This window comes from Salvelinus alpinus, chromosome 2, assembly GCF_045679555.1.
Source record: "Salvelinus alpinus chromosome 2, SLU_Salpinus.1, whole genome shotgun sequence".
In the NCBI taxonomy this organism is placed as follows: Eukaryota; Metazoa; Chordata; class Actinopteri; order Salmoniformes; family Salmonidae; genus Salvelinus; species Salvelinus alpinus.
This window is the reverse complement of record NC_092087.1, coordinates 101033256-101048526: the sequence shown is the minus strand read 5'-3', so window position 1 is coordinate 101048526 and position 15271 is coordinate 101033256. Positions and strand designations below refer to the sequence as shown.

The 15271-nt window shown below is 44.4% G+C and overlaps 1 protein-coding gene across 2 annotated transcripts; it reads right to left on the bottom strand.

Annotated features, from left to right (window-relative positions):
- Nucleotides 1-147: 147 nt before the first annotated feature.
- On the bottom strand, nucleotides 148-15206 carry LOC139546633 (zinc finger protein 431-like). Of its 2 annotated transcripts, none has more exons than XM_071355250.1 (4): nucleotides 13308-15206; nucleotides 5386-6133; nucleotides 4565-4736; nucleotides 148-2475 (listed from the first exon to the last, which is right to left on the bottom strand). In XM_071355250.1, exons 2-4 carry the CDS (start codon nucleotides 5794-5796, stop codon nucleotides 1043-1045), a joined length of 2016 nt encoding a protein of 671 aa, XP_071211351.1. In that variant the 5' UTR covers nucleotides 5797-6133; nucleotides 13308-15206; the 3' UTR covers nucleotides 148-1042. The 2 variants fall into 2 exon arrangements, with proteins under 2 accessions (XP_071211351.1, XP_071211358.1); XM_071355257.1 differs by having other exon boundaries at nucleotides 5386-5805.
- Between the last annotated feature and the right edge of the window lie 65 nt (nucleotides 15207-15271).

Genomic DNA, 15271 nt, shown 5'->3' with positions numbered 1-15271 from the left:
CTACAACTGACTGTAGTTTTATATATATATGTCCTAGTGAACAGGGTTCCATTTGGGACTACAACTGACTGTAGTTTTATATATATATGTCCTAGTGAACAGGGTGGCATTTTGGACGACGGCACAGATTTGTTTATACTTGGTTCCAATATAACTCTGATTGTGCCCACATTTTCAGACATACGTCTACACATGGTATTAAAATGTGTCTCTTATCCGTCCACTGTGTCCACATTGTGACCAGATTTCCTGGTCCCTACCTGAATGCAAGTTATTTGACAGGTACTCTTTCATAATAATATTTTAAAAACACATCGATCCTGCCTACTTGAGTTATTTGACACATTGATGCTATAAGTCAAATGGTGACACCTGTCAATTAATTTTAGAGGGTCGGAATAATTATGATGTTTTAAAAATGGTTCCACTGTCCAGATCCATCAGCACAATGTGTGCCTGACTACTTCCGGGGGTAGGCAGGAAGATCCGATCTCAATGGTGTCCTTTGATTGTTTACACCCGTCTTAAAATGTGGTCACAATCAGAATGTGGACAAGATCAGGACAAAAGGATGCATGTTAGAACCTGGTATAAAACAGATATTTAGAAACGTCCTAAATGTATAATCAAGTCAACAACATAACAACTCAGCTTGTAAATGCTGGGGGGGGAGTATCTAACAAATCAGGGTCAACACATTCTGAAATCATTTCAAGAAATATGGCCTTGAAATTGGCACCATGTTACAACACTCAGCAACGAACACATATTAATAACAATATAGAATAATAACACTAACAATATTATTATATGCCATTAACACTTACACTCATACCCGTATACAGGTTGAAATTGGAACGCAATGGCTGTTCAGTAACATGTTATCAATGTGGCTTAAAGTACAGAAAATGTAAAATCAACAGTAATATTTGGATTCAGTCTTGTGTCAGGTGAACTGTTGTGCCCTCAACGTTTTTCTTTCAATTGCTACCATGCTGTTCACATTTTACCCTAGGCCTGGTGTGATTGGTTGATGGATAGGTCATTCAACCCCGAGGGCTAGGGTGATTGGTCGCTCGAGGGCTGGTGTATCTCCTACATGTGTTTTCATGTGTTTCACCAGGCACCTATGATAGGAGAACCTCTCACCACATGGATCACACCTATAGGGCTTCTCTCCTGTATGTGTTCTCATGTGTGTAGCCAGAGTATCTGACCTGGGAAACCTCTTCCCACACTGACCACAGCTGTAAGGCTTCTCCCCAGTGTGTGTAAGCTGGTGCTTCTTCAGTGCCCCGGAGCGAGCAAAGCTCTTCCCGCACTCAGAGCAGTGGTAAGGTTTTTCCCCAGTGTGCGAGCGCTGGTGTAGAGTCAGGCTTCCCGATTCGGCAAAGCTCTTCCCACACTGGTCACAGACGTACGGTTTCTCTCCTGTGTGTGTCCGCTGGTGTGTTTTGAGCTGAGTCAGGGTGAGGAAGTTCTTGGGACAATCGGCGCAGTGGTGAGTCTTCTCCCCGTTGTGTGTTCTCATGTGTGCATTGTAGATGTCTAGAGAGTAGTAGCCCTTACCACACTGCGGGCAGAGGTGAGACCTCACTTTAGCATGCGTCTGTTGGTGTACTTTCAGGTGGCCCATTTGGGAGAAACTCCTCCTGCACTGGGAGCATTGGTAAGGCTTCTCTCCAGTGTGAGTCCGCTGGTGTGCTTTAAATGTGGCCCTGTGGCTGAATGTCTTCCCACAGTGGGAGCACTGGAAAGGTTTCTCTCCTGTGTGAATCCTCTCGTGGCTTTTCAAGCCCGATTGTTGGCGGAAGCGCTTCCCGCACTGGGAGCAGAGGTGAGGTTTCCCTCCGGTGTGGATTCTCTGGTGAGTTCTGAGGTCTGCCGACGAGGTGAAACTCTCCTCACACTGATCGCAGCCAAAATTTGTTTCTCCAGTGTGGACCCGCTGGTGTAATTTCAGACTATATTTTGACGAAAATCTTTTCTCACACAGTAAGCAGCTGTAAGGCTTCTCTTCTGTGTGGGTTCGCTTGTGCAATAACAGCTGACTTGAGGTACAAACGCTTATGCCACAGTCTGAACAGCTATAAGGCTTCTCGCCTGTGTGTCTCTGCAGGTGTACTTTAAACTGGCTTGAATAACAAAAACTCTTTCCACATTGATCACAGTTATAAGGCTTCTCTCCTGTGTGTGTTCTCTGGTGTACTTTCAGTTCTTCTAACTGAGCAAAACTCTTCCTACACTGGGAACAGCTATAAGGTTTCTCTCCTGTATGGATTCTCTGGTGTTTTTTTAGTTCTGATGAAGATTTGCAACTCTTCCCACAGTCAGAGCAGCGGTGATGTTTCATCCCTGTGGGTCTCCATTCATGTTTCTCAAGGTGTTCTGATCTGGAGAGACTTTTCTCTGCCTTGTCAGCATCAGGATGTTGTTGAGGCGCCCCAGAGGATCCAGGATAGTCATGTCTCTCTCCTGTGTAAACAATACAATTTATAAAACAGTGAATACAGTGTAAGTCTTCTTCATAAACTATCAGTCCTAGAGAAGTTGAATCACACAGCTGTGTTGTCAAAACAATATTACTTCCTCCTACAGACCACATTATTAACACATCAAGACACCCCTTAACCCTCCAGACCACATTATTAACGCACCAACACACCCCTTAACCCTCCAGACCACATTATTAACACACCAACACACCCCTTAACCCTCCAGAACACATTATTAACACACCAACACACCCCTTAACCCTCCAGACCACATTATTAACACACCAACACACCCCTTAACCCTCCAGACCACATTATTAACGCATCAACACACCCCTTAACCCTCCAGACCACATTATTAATGCATCAACACACCCCTTAACCCTCCAGACCACATTATTAACACATCAACACACCCCTTAACCCTCCAGACCACATTATTAATGCATCAACACACCCTTTAACCCTCCAGACCACATTATTAATGCATCAACACACCCCTTAACCCTCCAGACCACATTATTAACACATCAACACACCCCTTAACCCTCCAGACCACATTATTAACGCATCAACACACCCCTTAACCCTCCAGAGCACATTATTAACACATCAAGACACCCCTTAACCCTCCAGACCACATTATTAACACACCAACACACCCCTTAACCCTCCAGACCACATTATTAACACACCAACACACCCCTTAACCCCCCAGACCACATTATTAACACATCAACACACCCCTTAACCCTCCAGACCACATTATTAACACACCAACACACCCCTTAACCCTCCAGACCACATTATTAACGCATCAACACACCCCTTAACCCCCCAGACCACATTATTAACACATCAACACACCCCTTAACCCTCCAGACCACATTATTAACACATCAACACACCCCTTAACCCTCCAGACCACATTATTAACGCATCAACACACCCCTTAACCCTCCAGACCACATTATTAACGCATCAACACACCCCTTAACCCTCCAGACCACATTATTAACACATCAACACACCCCTTAACCCTCCAGACCAACACACCCCTTAACCCTCCAGACCACATTATTAATGCATCAACACACCCCTTAACCCTCCAGACCACATTATTAACACATCAACACACCCCTTAACCCTCCAGACCACATTATTAACACATCAACACACCCCTTAACCCTCCAGACCACATTATTAACGCATCAACACACCCCTTAACCCTCCAGACCACATTATTAACACACCCCTTAACCCTCCAGACCACATTATTAACACATCAACACACCCCTTAACCCTCCAGACCACATTATTAACACATCAACACACCCCTTAACCCCCCAGACCACATTATTAACGCACCAACACACCCCTTAACCCTCCAGACCACATTATTAATGCATCAACACACCCCTTAACCCTCCAGACCACATTATTAACGCATCAACACACCCCTTAACCCTCCAGACCACATTATTAATGCATCAACACACCCCTTAACCCTCCAGACCACATTATTAACACATCAACACACCCCTTAACCCTCCAGACCACATTATTAACGCACCAACACACCCCTTAACCCTCCAGACCACATTATTAACACATCAACACACCCCTTAACCCTCCAGACCACATTATTAACACATCAACACACCCCTTAACCCTCCAGACCACATTATTAACACATCAACACACCCCTTAACCCTCCAGACCACATTATTAACACACCAACACACCCCTTAACCCTCCAGACCACATTATTAATGCATCAACACACCCCTTAACCCTCCAGACCACATTATTAACACACCAACACACCCCTTAACCCTCCAGACCACATTATTAACACATCAACACACCCCTTAACCCTCCAGACCACATTATTAACACACCCCTTAACCCTCCAGACCACATTATTAACACACCCCTTAACCCTCCAGACCACATTATTAACACACCCCTTAACCCCCCAGACCACATTATTAACGCATCAACAAACACCTTAACCCTCCAGACCACATTATTAATACATCAACACACCACTAAAACCTCCTACTTACTTTGATCAGTCAAATCTCCCTCATCTCCTCCTCTCACAGTTCCACTCAGCCCGGGTGTTTTCCTGCAGTCGTCCAGCCACACAGACGCCCTCTTCAGACCCCGAAATAAGGCGCTCCTGGGAGAGGTACAACCCAAGGACTGGAGGGAGGAAGGTGGCGAAGTAGGCTTGTCCTGGAAATCCCAAAAATAGAGACAGAAATAGAGACTAGATGAAGCAGGGAGGGAAAAACTCCTACTTGTAAAGCAGTGGTCACCATGCCAACGATAAAGCCTTGCACTCCTATTTATTTAAAGAAGTGGTCACCATGCCGGTACCATCAGTCAAGTAAAATAAAATAAAAAGCACATTATTTCAATTTATGCTCAGCTCTGCCTCGCAAGTAATACATCAACTGATCTATTTTATCATAGCTCAAGTTTTGAAATATAATATGGTCTGAGAAGAACAATATTGGCAGGCCAAACATAGCCAATATGCTGTGATAATGTATTAAGTCTACTGCACAGACTACAGAACTGGTTATACTAGGTTCATGTTGCACAGGCGGACATTTTTCTTGGGTATGTTTAAAAAAAGAATCTGAGCGCTATTTCTCAGCTGGCATTTTAGCACTGAACGTGATCTTGACAAACTGAATTTTGAAATCTCAAGTCTTTCCTTGATTCCTCAATCGGGCTATTCTGCCTCCTCAAAAAGCATTGGAGGAGAAAGTCCAAGAGAAGGAACCTCAGATATTCTCCTCCAATGTATGTACAGTATAGAAGGAGTCTGAATCAAGAAGAATCCAAGACAGACACTTTCTGACTGGGATGTACTCACACCACTCTCCCTCTGCTCTGGGGTGTGGCTCTCTGGAGATGACTCCGCCTCCAGCCCGTTGCTAGGAAACCAATCCTTGTCCTGCATGTCCCATTCCTCGCCGCAGGTTGTAGCATCGTCATCATCAGACTGGCTGGGACTCATGGGTGCCACAGTAGATTCTTCATGTATCTTTCTGATGTCATCTTTCAGTCGGAGTAACCAAGACATTCCCTGCTCCTCCGAATTGACTGAGTCTGCATTTTCCCACATTTCCTCCATGATTTTACGTCGCAATGAGCGATGGTGCTTTCCTTTAACTTGGGAGCCATCAATTCCACAACGTTCACACAGGTAAAGTATATTGTCCTTAGTTAGAGTAAATAAACTCTGTTCGATTTCATCCAACAACGTTTCCTTCTCGCCACTCATGTTGTCCTGCTGTTTGGAACAACAACAATGCAGTCAATGGCAAGACAGCAGTTAGTCCATACACTTTAGATGACCTGTAGTAGAAGAAGATAGCAGGAAGTCCATACACTTTAGATGACCTGTAGTAGAAGAAGATAGCAGGAAGTCCATACACTTTAGATGACCTGTAGTAGAAGAAGATAGCAGGAAGTCCATACACTTTAGATGACCTGTAGTAGAAGAAGATAGCAGGAAGTCCATACACTTTAGATGACCTGTAGTAGAAGAAGAAGACAGCAGGAAGTCCATACACTTTAGATGACCTGTAGTAGAAGAAGACAGCAGGAAGTCCATACACCTGTAATAGAAGAATGATACATTACAACACAGTATTGACAGTGTAATATGATTATTTACGACATTTACCAGTGTTCTCTTCTCATCACCTAATGCAACTACTGTAGATCTAGGTGTAGGCTGATCCTAGATCAGCCACAAGAGGCTTCCACTATTTGTGAGATCCAGATGTTTGGTTGGAATTTTTTGATGGCGTCGCAAAATGACAATTAAGAAGAAATTCCAAGTTTGTCGACTACACAACAAAGGTAAGTGAGTGTCCAAGGCCCCTTTATAAGAGAGAGCAGTATTTCCTTAGTCTGTATGTTTATGTAATGTTTTCATTATTAACGTTAGTATCCTAGTCCACAAGAACCGTTCACCAGCTAAAGTTAACGTTGATGGGATCCTCCTCTTTTTAATAGTCCATCAAAACTGTTTTCTCACGCAATTACATAGCCTATAGAAATTTTGCTCAACATGAAGTGTTTGATTAGACTTTCGATCACATTTGCATTGATGTCAGAGTGATTAGAGGGACAATAGAGTGCTGAGTACCAGGGAGTTCAGAAGTTTGGTAGGCTACTAAATGACCCTCAGCAGTATCAGAGCTCGGAGAAGCCTAATTACTGTGACTAAACGGTCACGTGTAATTTAACTGGCATCGTGACCGCCGGTGTGGGGGTAATACGATCACCGTAACAGCCCTACTCACTCCTATCTGTTCGATGTCTCAGGTAGCCCCAGCTTAAAGCCAGCATGGATAGAATGCACTCCCATAGATCTGAAATAATTGGATGGTGAAACTTGCATCCAGCCAATCAGAAAAAAGCAAGGTAAAGCAATTCAGATATTCTTGAAAGTCAGGACAATACTTATCCTGCAAAGAAAATGTTTTATTAGTTGGAATTAAAAATGTGGAGTGGAGCTTATAGTTAGACGATGACATCACGATACCTTTAAATGTATACAGCAATCATCAATTATTCATCATCAGTCACAAAGAAAGTTAGGCAAAAGACAAATCCTATATCTGCCGTTTCCATTACGCATGTCAAATCCTATATCTGCCGTTTCCATTACGCATGTCAAATCCTATATCTGCCGTTTCCATTACGCATGTCAAATCCTATATCTGCCGTTTCCATTACGCATGTCAAATCCTATATCTGCCGTTTCCATTACGCATGTCAAATCCTATATCTGCCGTTTCCATTACATGTCAAATCCTATATCTGCCGTTTCCATTACACATGTCAAATCCTATATCTGCCGTTTCCATTACACATGTCAAATCCTATATCTGCCGTTTCCATAACATGTCGCAATGATTTGCCTACTGTTGCGAAATTTAACGACTATGTGGCTATATTTAGGGAGTTTTCAGAACCCTCCAGTTGACTTTTATTGGGAAACGGTGCTAGCGACAAATTCAACTACAGTTCAGGCTGCCTTTGAAGATTTCTATGGTTTGGATAGCATTTAGCGAGTTCTCCCACTCAATTCTGCCGCAAACGAGAGCTGTAGAAGCAGAAAATAACAAACGGGAGGGGGTAGAAAACGCTCCGTCGGGGAACACAGTTGTGCTGCAATAAGGCAAATTGGTTCTGTGACGTCACCGCGGCAACGTTAAAACGTCATCTAGCGACTAATCAAGGAGCCAATAGTCCGGCACAGTTGACAGTTATAATAACCATAGAAACACAGAAATGGCTCCAATAGTTTTTCCGCCATTCAGTTTCCACATGGTGAATAAAAATGAAAAGTAATTGTGTGTTTGGTGTAGGCTCAACTTGGCATGACGCTTTGATAGCCATGTAATTATCTTAGGGCAAGGTGAATTTGATCAAAATATTAGCCTCAATTTGCTCTCCAAAAGTAGCAATGCTAATTATTGATAGAAGTGACTTTGTCCAGTAGAGATTTTTGAGGTTATAAAACGTCACGCCAGGGTAAGACTACACAAAGTAGTTCTTAAATCCCAGATGTACAAATTCATGGTGAAAAAAATTATTAAACCATTTCCGGGTTTTATGACTATGAGTGCCACAGTATGAGTCATAATACCCAAAAAACCTAGTTCTCAAACAAGGAAATGGTTCCACAAATTTTTCCACACAGGGGATTTTAGAACCACTTCAAATAAGGCTTGTGTTTGTGTAGACGTACCCTTGCATCACGTTTTAATAAGTGTAAATCTCTCTAGGACAAGGAGACTTATCAATATAACGTTAGTCGCCTGTATTTACCCCTTAAAAATGTAACGCTAGTTAGCTGCTAATGTGGCTATAATAAAGAACTATAAATGTCATGATGATCTGGATGAGCCTGCCGAATTGATGCAAAAGTAATCATATTTGGATTAACTAATGTTAGCTAAATGTAGTAATTAATAATTTGTCATTTCTTTAAATTGACAATTCTGTGAACTGTCTTGTGCACGTTTTAAATTGACACAATACCTGTTAGCACAGGTGTCAGCTAGCTATGACTACAGGGGACTTGTAGTCCTGCATATCTACTTTGATACGAATTATTATTTGAAACTAAGAGTAAATAGAGCAGAATATATTGATAAGTCATCTTGTCCTAAAGAGATTTACACGGTTATCAAAATGTCACGCCAGGGTACGCCTACAAGAAACAAAGCCCTTATTTTAAGTGTTTCTAAAAATCCCTTATGGGAAATGTGAATGGTGGAAAAACTTTCCTAGTTTGACCGCTAGGTTTTATGTGTATTGTGACTGGTATGTGGTACTCTAGCCAATCTTACTTAAAAATAGTTGGCAACACCCATGTCACGTCAATATTGCCGCATTTCAAAATGTCGTTTAAAGACATCGACATGAAAATAAAACTATGGTTGATTTGACCTACTCATCATTGCATGATAAAAGCCTTTGAAACGTGATCATGAGTGGAGTGCACCTTTATACAGGACATAGTAGTGCCCAGTGAAGAGAAACACGACTAGCTCTAACTAGCTAACGCATGTCAGACAGATTCATGTATGTTATGATGAAAAACACATAACATCAGCTCAATTGCTGTATATTGTTCCATTGTTCCGGAAGCTAGAGTGGAAACCGGTCGCATTCCGCTTCGCTCCTCAGGTAGTATCACATTTTCACATTCTCATTTCATTTCATTACAGTACAACGGTTTGATTTGTTTAATCTTAGCTAGCTACTTAGCCGTCTTTGTATCAAAGATAATTGCGTAGCTAGCCAGCTATTCTTCGTTCTTTTAACGTAACTTTTAACGTAACGTAGTCAACACTGCTACCTAGCCAGCTAGCCACCGAACAGCAACACTGTAGTAACTATTACATTCAACGGAACGACTCGATTAGTGTAGTGTTAGCTAGCTACATAGTTGTCTTTGCTGTCTTTGTTTCTAAGATAACTGCGTAGTTTAGACTAATTCGGTTAGCTAGCCAGCTATTTTTCGTCCTTTTAACGTAACGTAACGTAGTCAACACTGCTCGCTAGCCAGCTAGCCACCGAATAGCAACACTGTAGAAACTATTACATTCAACGGATCAACGGAACGATTGATTAGTGTAGTGTTAGCTAGCTACATAGTTGTCTTTGCTGTCCTTGTATCTAAGACAATTGTGTAGTTTATACTAATTAACGAGCCAGTTACCGAGGTTACATAGCTAGCTACCGAGGTTACCTAGCCAGCGACACTCTCAAACAAAGTCAACAACGCAGCCACTGCTAGCTAGCCCACTTCCGCAGTACTGTATCATTTTAATAATTTTGGTCAATAAGATTTCTGCAACGCAAGCTTAACTTTCTGAACATTCGAGACGTGTAGTTCACTTGTCATTCCAATCTCCTTTGCATTAGCGTAGCCTCTTCTGTAGCTTGTCAACTATGTGTCTGTCTATCCCTGTTCTCTCCTCTCTGCACAGACCATACAAACGCTTCACACCGCGTGGCCGCGGCCACCCTAACCTGGTGGTCCCAGCGCGCACCACCCACGTGGAGTCCCAGGTCTCCGGCAGCCTCTGGAACTGCCGATCTGCGGCCAACAAGGCAGAGTTCATCTCAGCCTATGCTTCCCTCCAGTCCCTCGACTTCTTGGCACTGACGGAAACATGGATCACCACAGATAACACTGCTACTCCTACTGCTCTCTCCTCGTCTGCCCACGTGTTCTCGCACACCCCGAGAGCTTCTGGTCAGCGGGGTGGCGGCACCGGGATCCTCATCTCTCCCAAGTGGTCTTTCTCCCTTTCTCCCCTTACCCATCTGTCTATCGCCTCCTTTGAATTCCATGCTGTCACAGTTACCAGCCCTTTCAAGCTTAACATCCTTATCATTTATCGCCCTCCAGGTTCCCTTGGAGAGTTCATCAATGAGCTTGATGCCCTGATAAGCTCCTTTCCTGAGGACGGCTCACCTCTCACAGTTCTGGGTGACTTTAACCTCCCCACGTCTACCTTTGACTCATTCCTCTCTGCCTCCTTCTTTCCACTCCTCTCCTCTTTTGACCTCACCCTCTCACCTTCCCCCCCTACTCACAAGGCAGGCAATACGCTTGACCTCATCTTTACTAGATGCTGTTCTTCCACTAACCTCATTGCAACTCCCCTCCAAGTCTCCGACCACTACCTTGTATCCTTTTCCCTCTCGCTCTCATCCATCACTTCCCACACTGCCCCTACTCGGATGGTATCGCGCCGTCCCAACCTTCGCTCTCTCTCCCCCGCTACTCTCTCCTCTTCCATCCTATCATCTCTTCCCTCTGCTCAAACCTTCTCCAACCTATCTCCTGATTCTGCCTCCTCAACCCTCCTCTCCTCCCTTTCTGCATCCTTTGACTCTCTATGTCCCCTATCCTCCAGGCCGGCTCGGTCCTCCCCTCCTGCTCCGTGGCTTGACGACTCATTGCGAGCTCACAGAACAGGGCTCCGGGCAGCCGAGCGGAAATGGAGGAAAACTCGCCTCCCTGCGGACCTGGCATCCTTTCACTCCCTCCTCTCTACATTTTCCTCTTCTGTCTCTGCTGCTAAAGCCACTTTCTACCACTCTAAATTCCAAGCATCTGCCTCTAACCCTAGGAAGCTCTTTGCCACCTTCTCCTCCCTCCTGAATCCTCCTCCCCCTCCTCCCCCCTCCTCCCTCTCTGCAGATGACTTCGTCAACCATTTTGAAAAGAAGGTCGACGACATCCGATCCTCGTTTGCTAAGTCAAACGACACCGCTGGTTCTGCTCACACTGCCCTACCCTGTGCTCTGACCTCTTTCTCCCCTCTCTCTCCAGATGAAATCTCGCGTCTTGTGACGGCCGGCCGCCCAACAACCTGCCCGCTTGACCCTATCCCTTCCTCTCTTCTCCAGACCATTTCCGGAGACCTTCTCCCTTACCTCACCTCGCTCATCAACTCATCCTTGACCGCTGGCTACGTCCCTTCCGTCTTCAAGAGAGCGAGAGTTGCACCCCTGCTGAAAAAACCTACACTCGATCCCTCCGATGTCAACAACTACAGACCAGTATCCCTTCTTTCTTTTCTCTCCAAAACTCTCGAACGTGCCGTCCTTGGCCAGCTCTCCCGCTATCTCTCTCAGAATGACCTTCTTGATCCAAATCAGTCAGGTTTCAAGACTAGTCATTCAACTGAGACTGCTCTTCTCTGTATCACGGAGGCGCTCCGCACTGCTAAAGCTAACTCTCTCTCCTCTGCTCTCATCCTCCTAGACCTATCGGCTGCCTTCGATACTGTGAACCATCAGATCCTCCTCTCCACCCTCTCCGAGTTGGGCATCTCCGGCGCGGCCCACGCTTGGATTGCGTCCTACCTGACAGGTCGCTCCTACCAGGTGGCGTGGCGAGAATCTGTCTCCTCACCACGTGCTCTCACCACTGGTGTCCCCCAGGGCTCTGTTCTAGGCCCTCTCCTATTCTCGCTATACTCCAAGTCACTTGGCTCTGTCATAACCTCACATGGTCTCTCCTATCATTGCTATGCAGACGACACACAATTAATCTTCTCCTTTCCCCCTTCTGATGACCAGGTGGCGAATCGCATCTCTGCATGTCTGGCAGACATATCAGTGTGGATGACGGACCACCACCTCAAGCTGAACCTCGGCAAGACGGAGCTGCTCTTCCTCCCGGGGAAGGACTGCCCGTTCCATGATCTCGCCATCACGGTTGACAACTCCATTGTGTCCTCCTCCCAGAGCGCTAAGAACCTTGGCGTGATCCTGGACAACACCCTGTCGTTCTCAACTAACATCAAGGCGGTGGCCCGTTCCTGTAGGTTCATGCTCTACAACATCCGCAGAGTACGACCCTGCCTCACACAGGAAGCGGCGCAGGTCCTAATCCAGGCACTTGTCATCTCCCGTCTGGATTACTGCAACTCGCTGTTGGCTGGGCTCCCTGCCTGTGCCATTAAACCCCTACAACTCATCCAGAACGCCGCAGCCCGTCTGGTGTTCAACCTTCCCAAGTTCTCTCACGTCACCCCGCTCCTCCGCTCTCTCCACTGGCTTCCAGTTGAAGCTCGCATCCGCTACAAGACCATGGTGCTTGCCTACGGAGCTGTGAGGGGAACGGCACCTCAGTACCTTCAGGCTCTGATCAGGCCCTACACCCAAACAAGGGCACTGCGTTCATCCACCTCTGGCCTGCTCGCCTCCCTACCACTGAGGAAGTACAGTTCCCGCTCAGCCCAGTCAAAACTGTTCGCTGCTCTGGCACCCCAATGGTGGAACAAACTCCCTCACGACGCCAGGACAGCGGAGTCAATCACCACCTTCCGGAGACACCTGAAACCCCACCTCTTCAAGGAATACCTAGGATAGGATAAAGTAATCCTTCTGACCCCCCCCCCCCCCTTAAAAGATTTAGATGCACTATTGTAAAGTGGTTGTTCCACTGGATGTCATAAGGTGAATGCACCAATTTGTAAGTCGCTCTGGATAAGAGCGTCTGCTAAATGACTTAAATGTAAAATGTAAATCTTTGCAACGGCGCATTATATGGCTAGCTAACGTGTAAAGCTAAGTTCACCAAGGACTAGTTAGTAACAACAATGTGTGTGTGACAGTCACACTGCCGTGTTTATTTGCGCGTCACAAAACTGGAATTAGTATCGTCATATGAACGCTGAAAACCCAGCTACGTCGTTCATAGGTGCACAAAAACATCCGCTTGTAGAACATAAGTTACCAACTTACCAGGTACCTTGTAGAAAACAGCTAACGTTAGGTAGCTACCAAGCGTCTGCCCACCGTTTTTTTCAAACATGGAAAAGGTAAATAGCTAGCTACCCATATCTCTTCAGTTTCAGCTAATGATCCTTTACGTCAAAACAAAGTTGACCTGTGGATATTGTATTTAGTTTATTAAGAGAATAATATATCGCTTGAAGGCTACATGCGTAGCACGACTGTCAGCTACCATCTTTAGCAGCCACTTCCGCTTTGACTGACGTTATCTCGTTCAGTCACGCAGGCCACAGCAATCGAGTATCGACATAGTTTTTATATTCTATTTTGAAGAAATACATGGATGACGCTTCGTGTAACTGTAATCTTACACTTCAGGTAAAACTTGATGCATTTTTATTTGTTCACTTAAGAATTAGTAAACTAAAGTAAAAAGGAATTCCAAAGTTCATAAGAGATTTGTATTTGATCTTATTATAAAGTGGTATGTATTTACTATAATCATATGTAATCCATTTGAATTAAAACATGGACTATTAATATAACATTGCTAAAACACTGGCTCCGTTCAAGTAAAAGAGCCGGCTCATTTGGCTCGCAAACAGCTCTTCTCTCAAAATACTTCAAAATCAACCTAGAACCATAAGATTTTTTATCTCCAATGTAAAGCGCAAAAAAAGTAGGCTACCATTATGTCAGATCATGAAATGCGCCTTCAAATATATTTTTAAAGCACTACAAAAATCAGCTTGTCGCCCTCTCCCCACTATTTGTTTCTGCATTGAGGATTTACCCTCTTTATATAAATATTTAGTAAATTATCTGCAGATAATTGTTTTGAGCTCCTAAAGCAGTAGCAGCAGTATGCAAACCAGGGAGCCAAATGAACATATCTTTCACCTATGCGATTCGGTTCCCGACGTTCATCACAATGTTGCATGCGTCAACCAATGGGTGTGTGCATGTCATCGACTGGAATATTGCTGTAGAGTGGAGTCTACAGTGTCCAGAAGCGACTTCACCATTCATTTTCTAGATTCAGGTTCATTTAAACATCGGTTTAAAACCTCTTAGGATCGGTAACCTCTTAGAAAACAGTGATCACTAAGGTCATTACAGAAAACACCAGACTGATATCTATCAGGATTATTTGTGAGGACAAGGTCGAGGAGAGTAGCATTTTCTGGGTGTTTGGAGTCATACCTTGTGGGATTGGTAATAATCTGAGAAAGATTTAGGGAGTCCCATTGCTTTAGGACTTGGTCAGGTGGTTTAAGCATGTGCCAGTTTAGGTCACCTAGCAGGACAAATTCAGACTTAGTGTAAGGGGCCAGGAGAGAGCTTAGGGCAGGAAGGGTACAGGCCGGTGCTGATGGAGGATGATAACACCCAGCAACAGTCAACAAAGAGCTATTTGAAAGTTTAATGCTTAAAACCAGCAAATCAAATTGTTTGGGGACAGACTTGATGGAGACAACCGAGCACTGAAGGTGATCCTTGGTAAAGATTGGCACTCACCCACTTTTGGAAGATCTGTCTTGACGAAAAAGGTTATAACCAGTATTCAACATCATTATTCAAAACACTCTTCCTTAACTTTGTTTTCTTTTTCTATTGTGTTATTGACAGTACGCTTGTTTATTCCATGTGTAGTTTGTCTCGCACTGCTTTGCTTTATCTTGACCAGGTCATAGTTGTAAATGAGAACTTGTTCTCAACTAGCCTACCTGGTTAAATATATATAAAAAATAAAATAAAAAAAACACATCTCAGTAATGACCAACACATCTGGATTGGAGCTGTGGACCTGCACTTTCAATTGATCCATTGTAGGTAATAAGCTTCTAGTGTTAACGTGCAGAAAACCCAGGCTTTTACGAGAGCATAAATCAGTGAATCAGATATCAGAGCACAAGCCAGAATTGGGCCTAGCAACAGTAGAGGGGCCAGGGTGTACATGCACATTTCCAGAT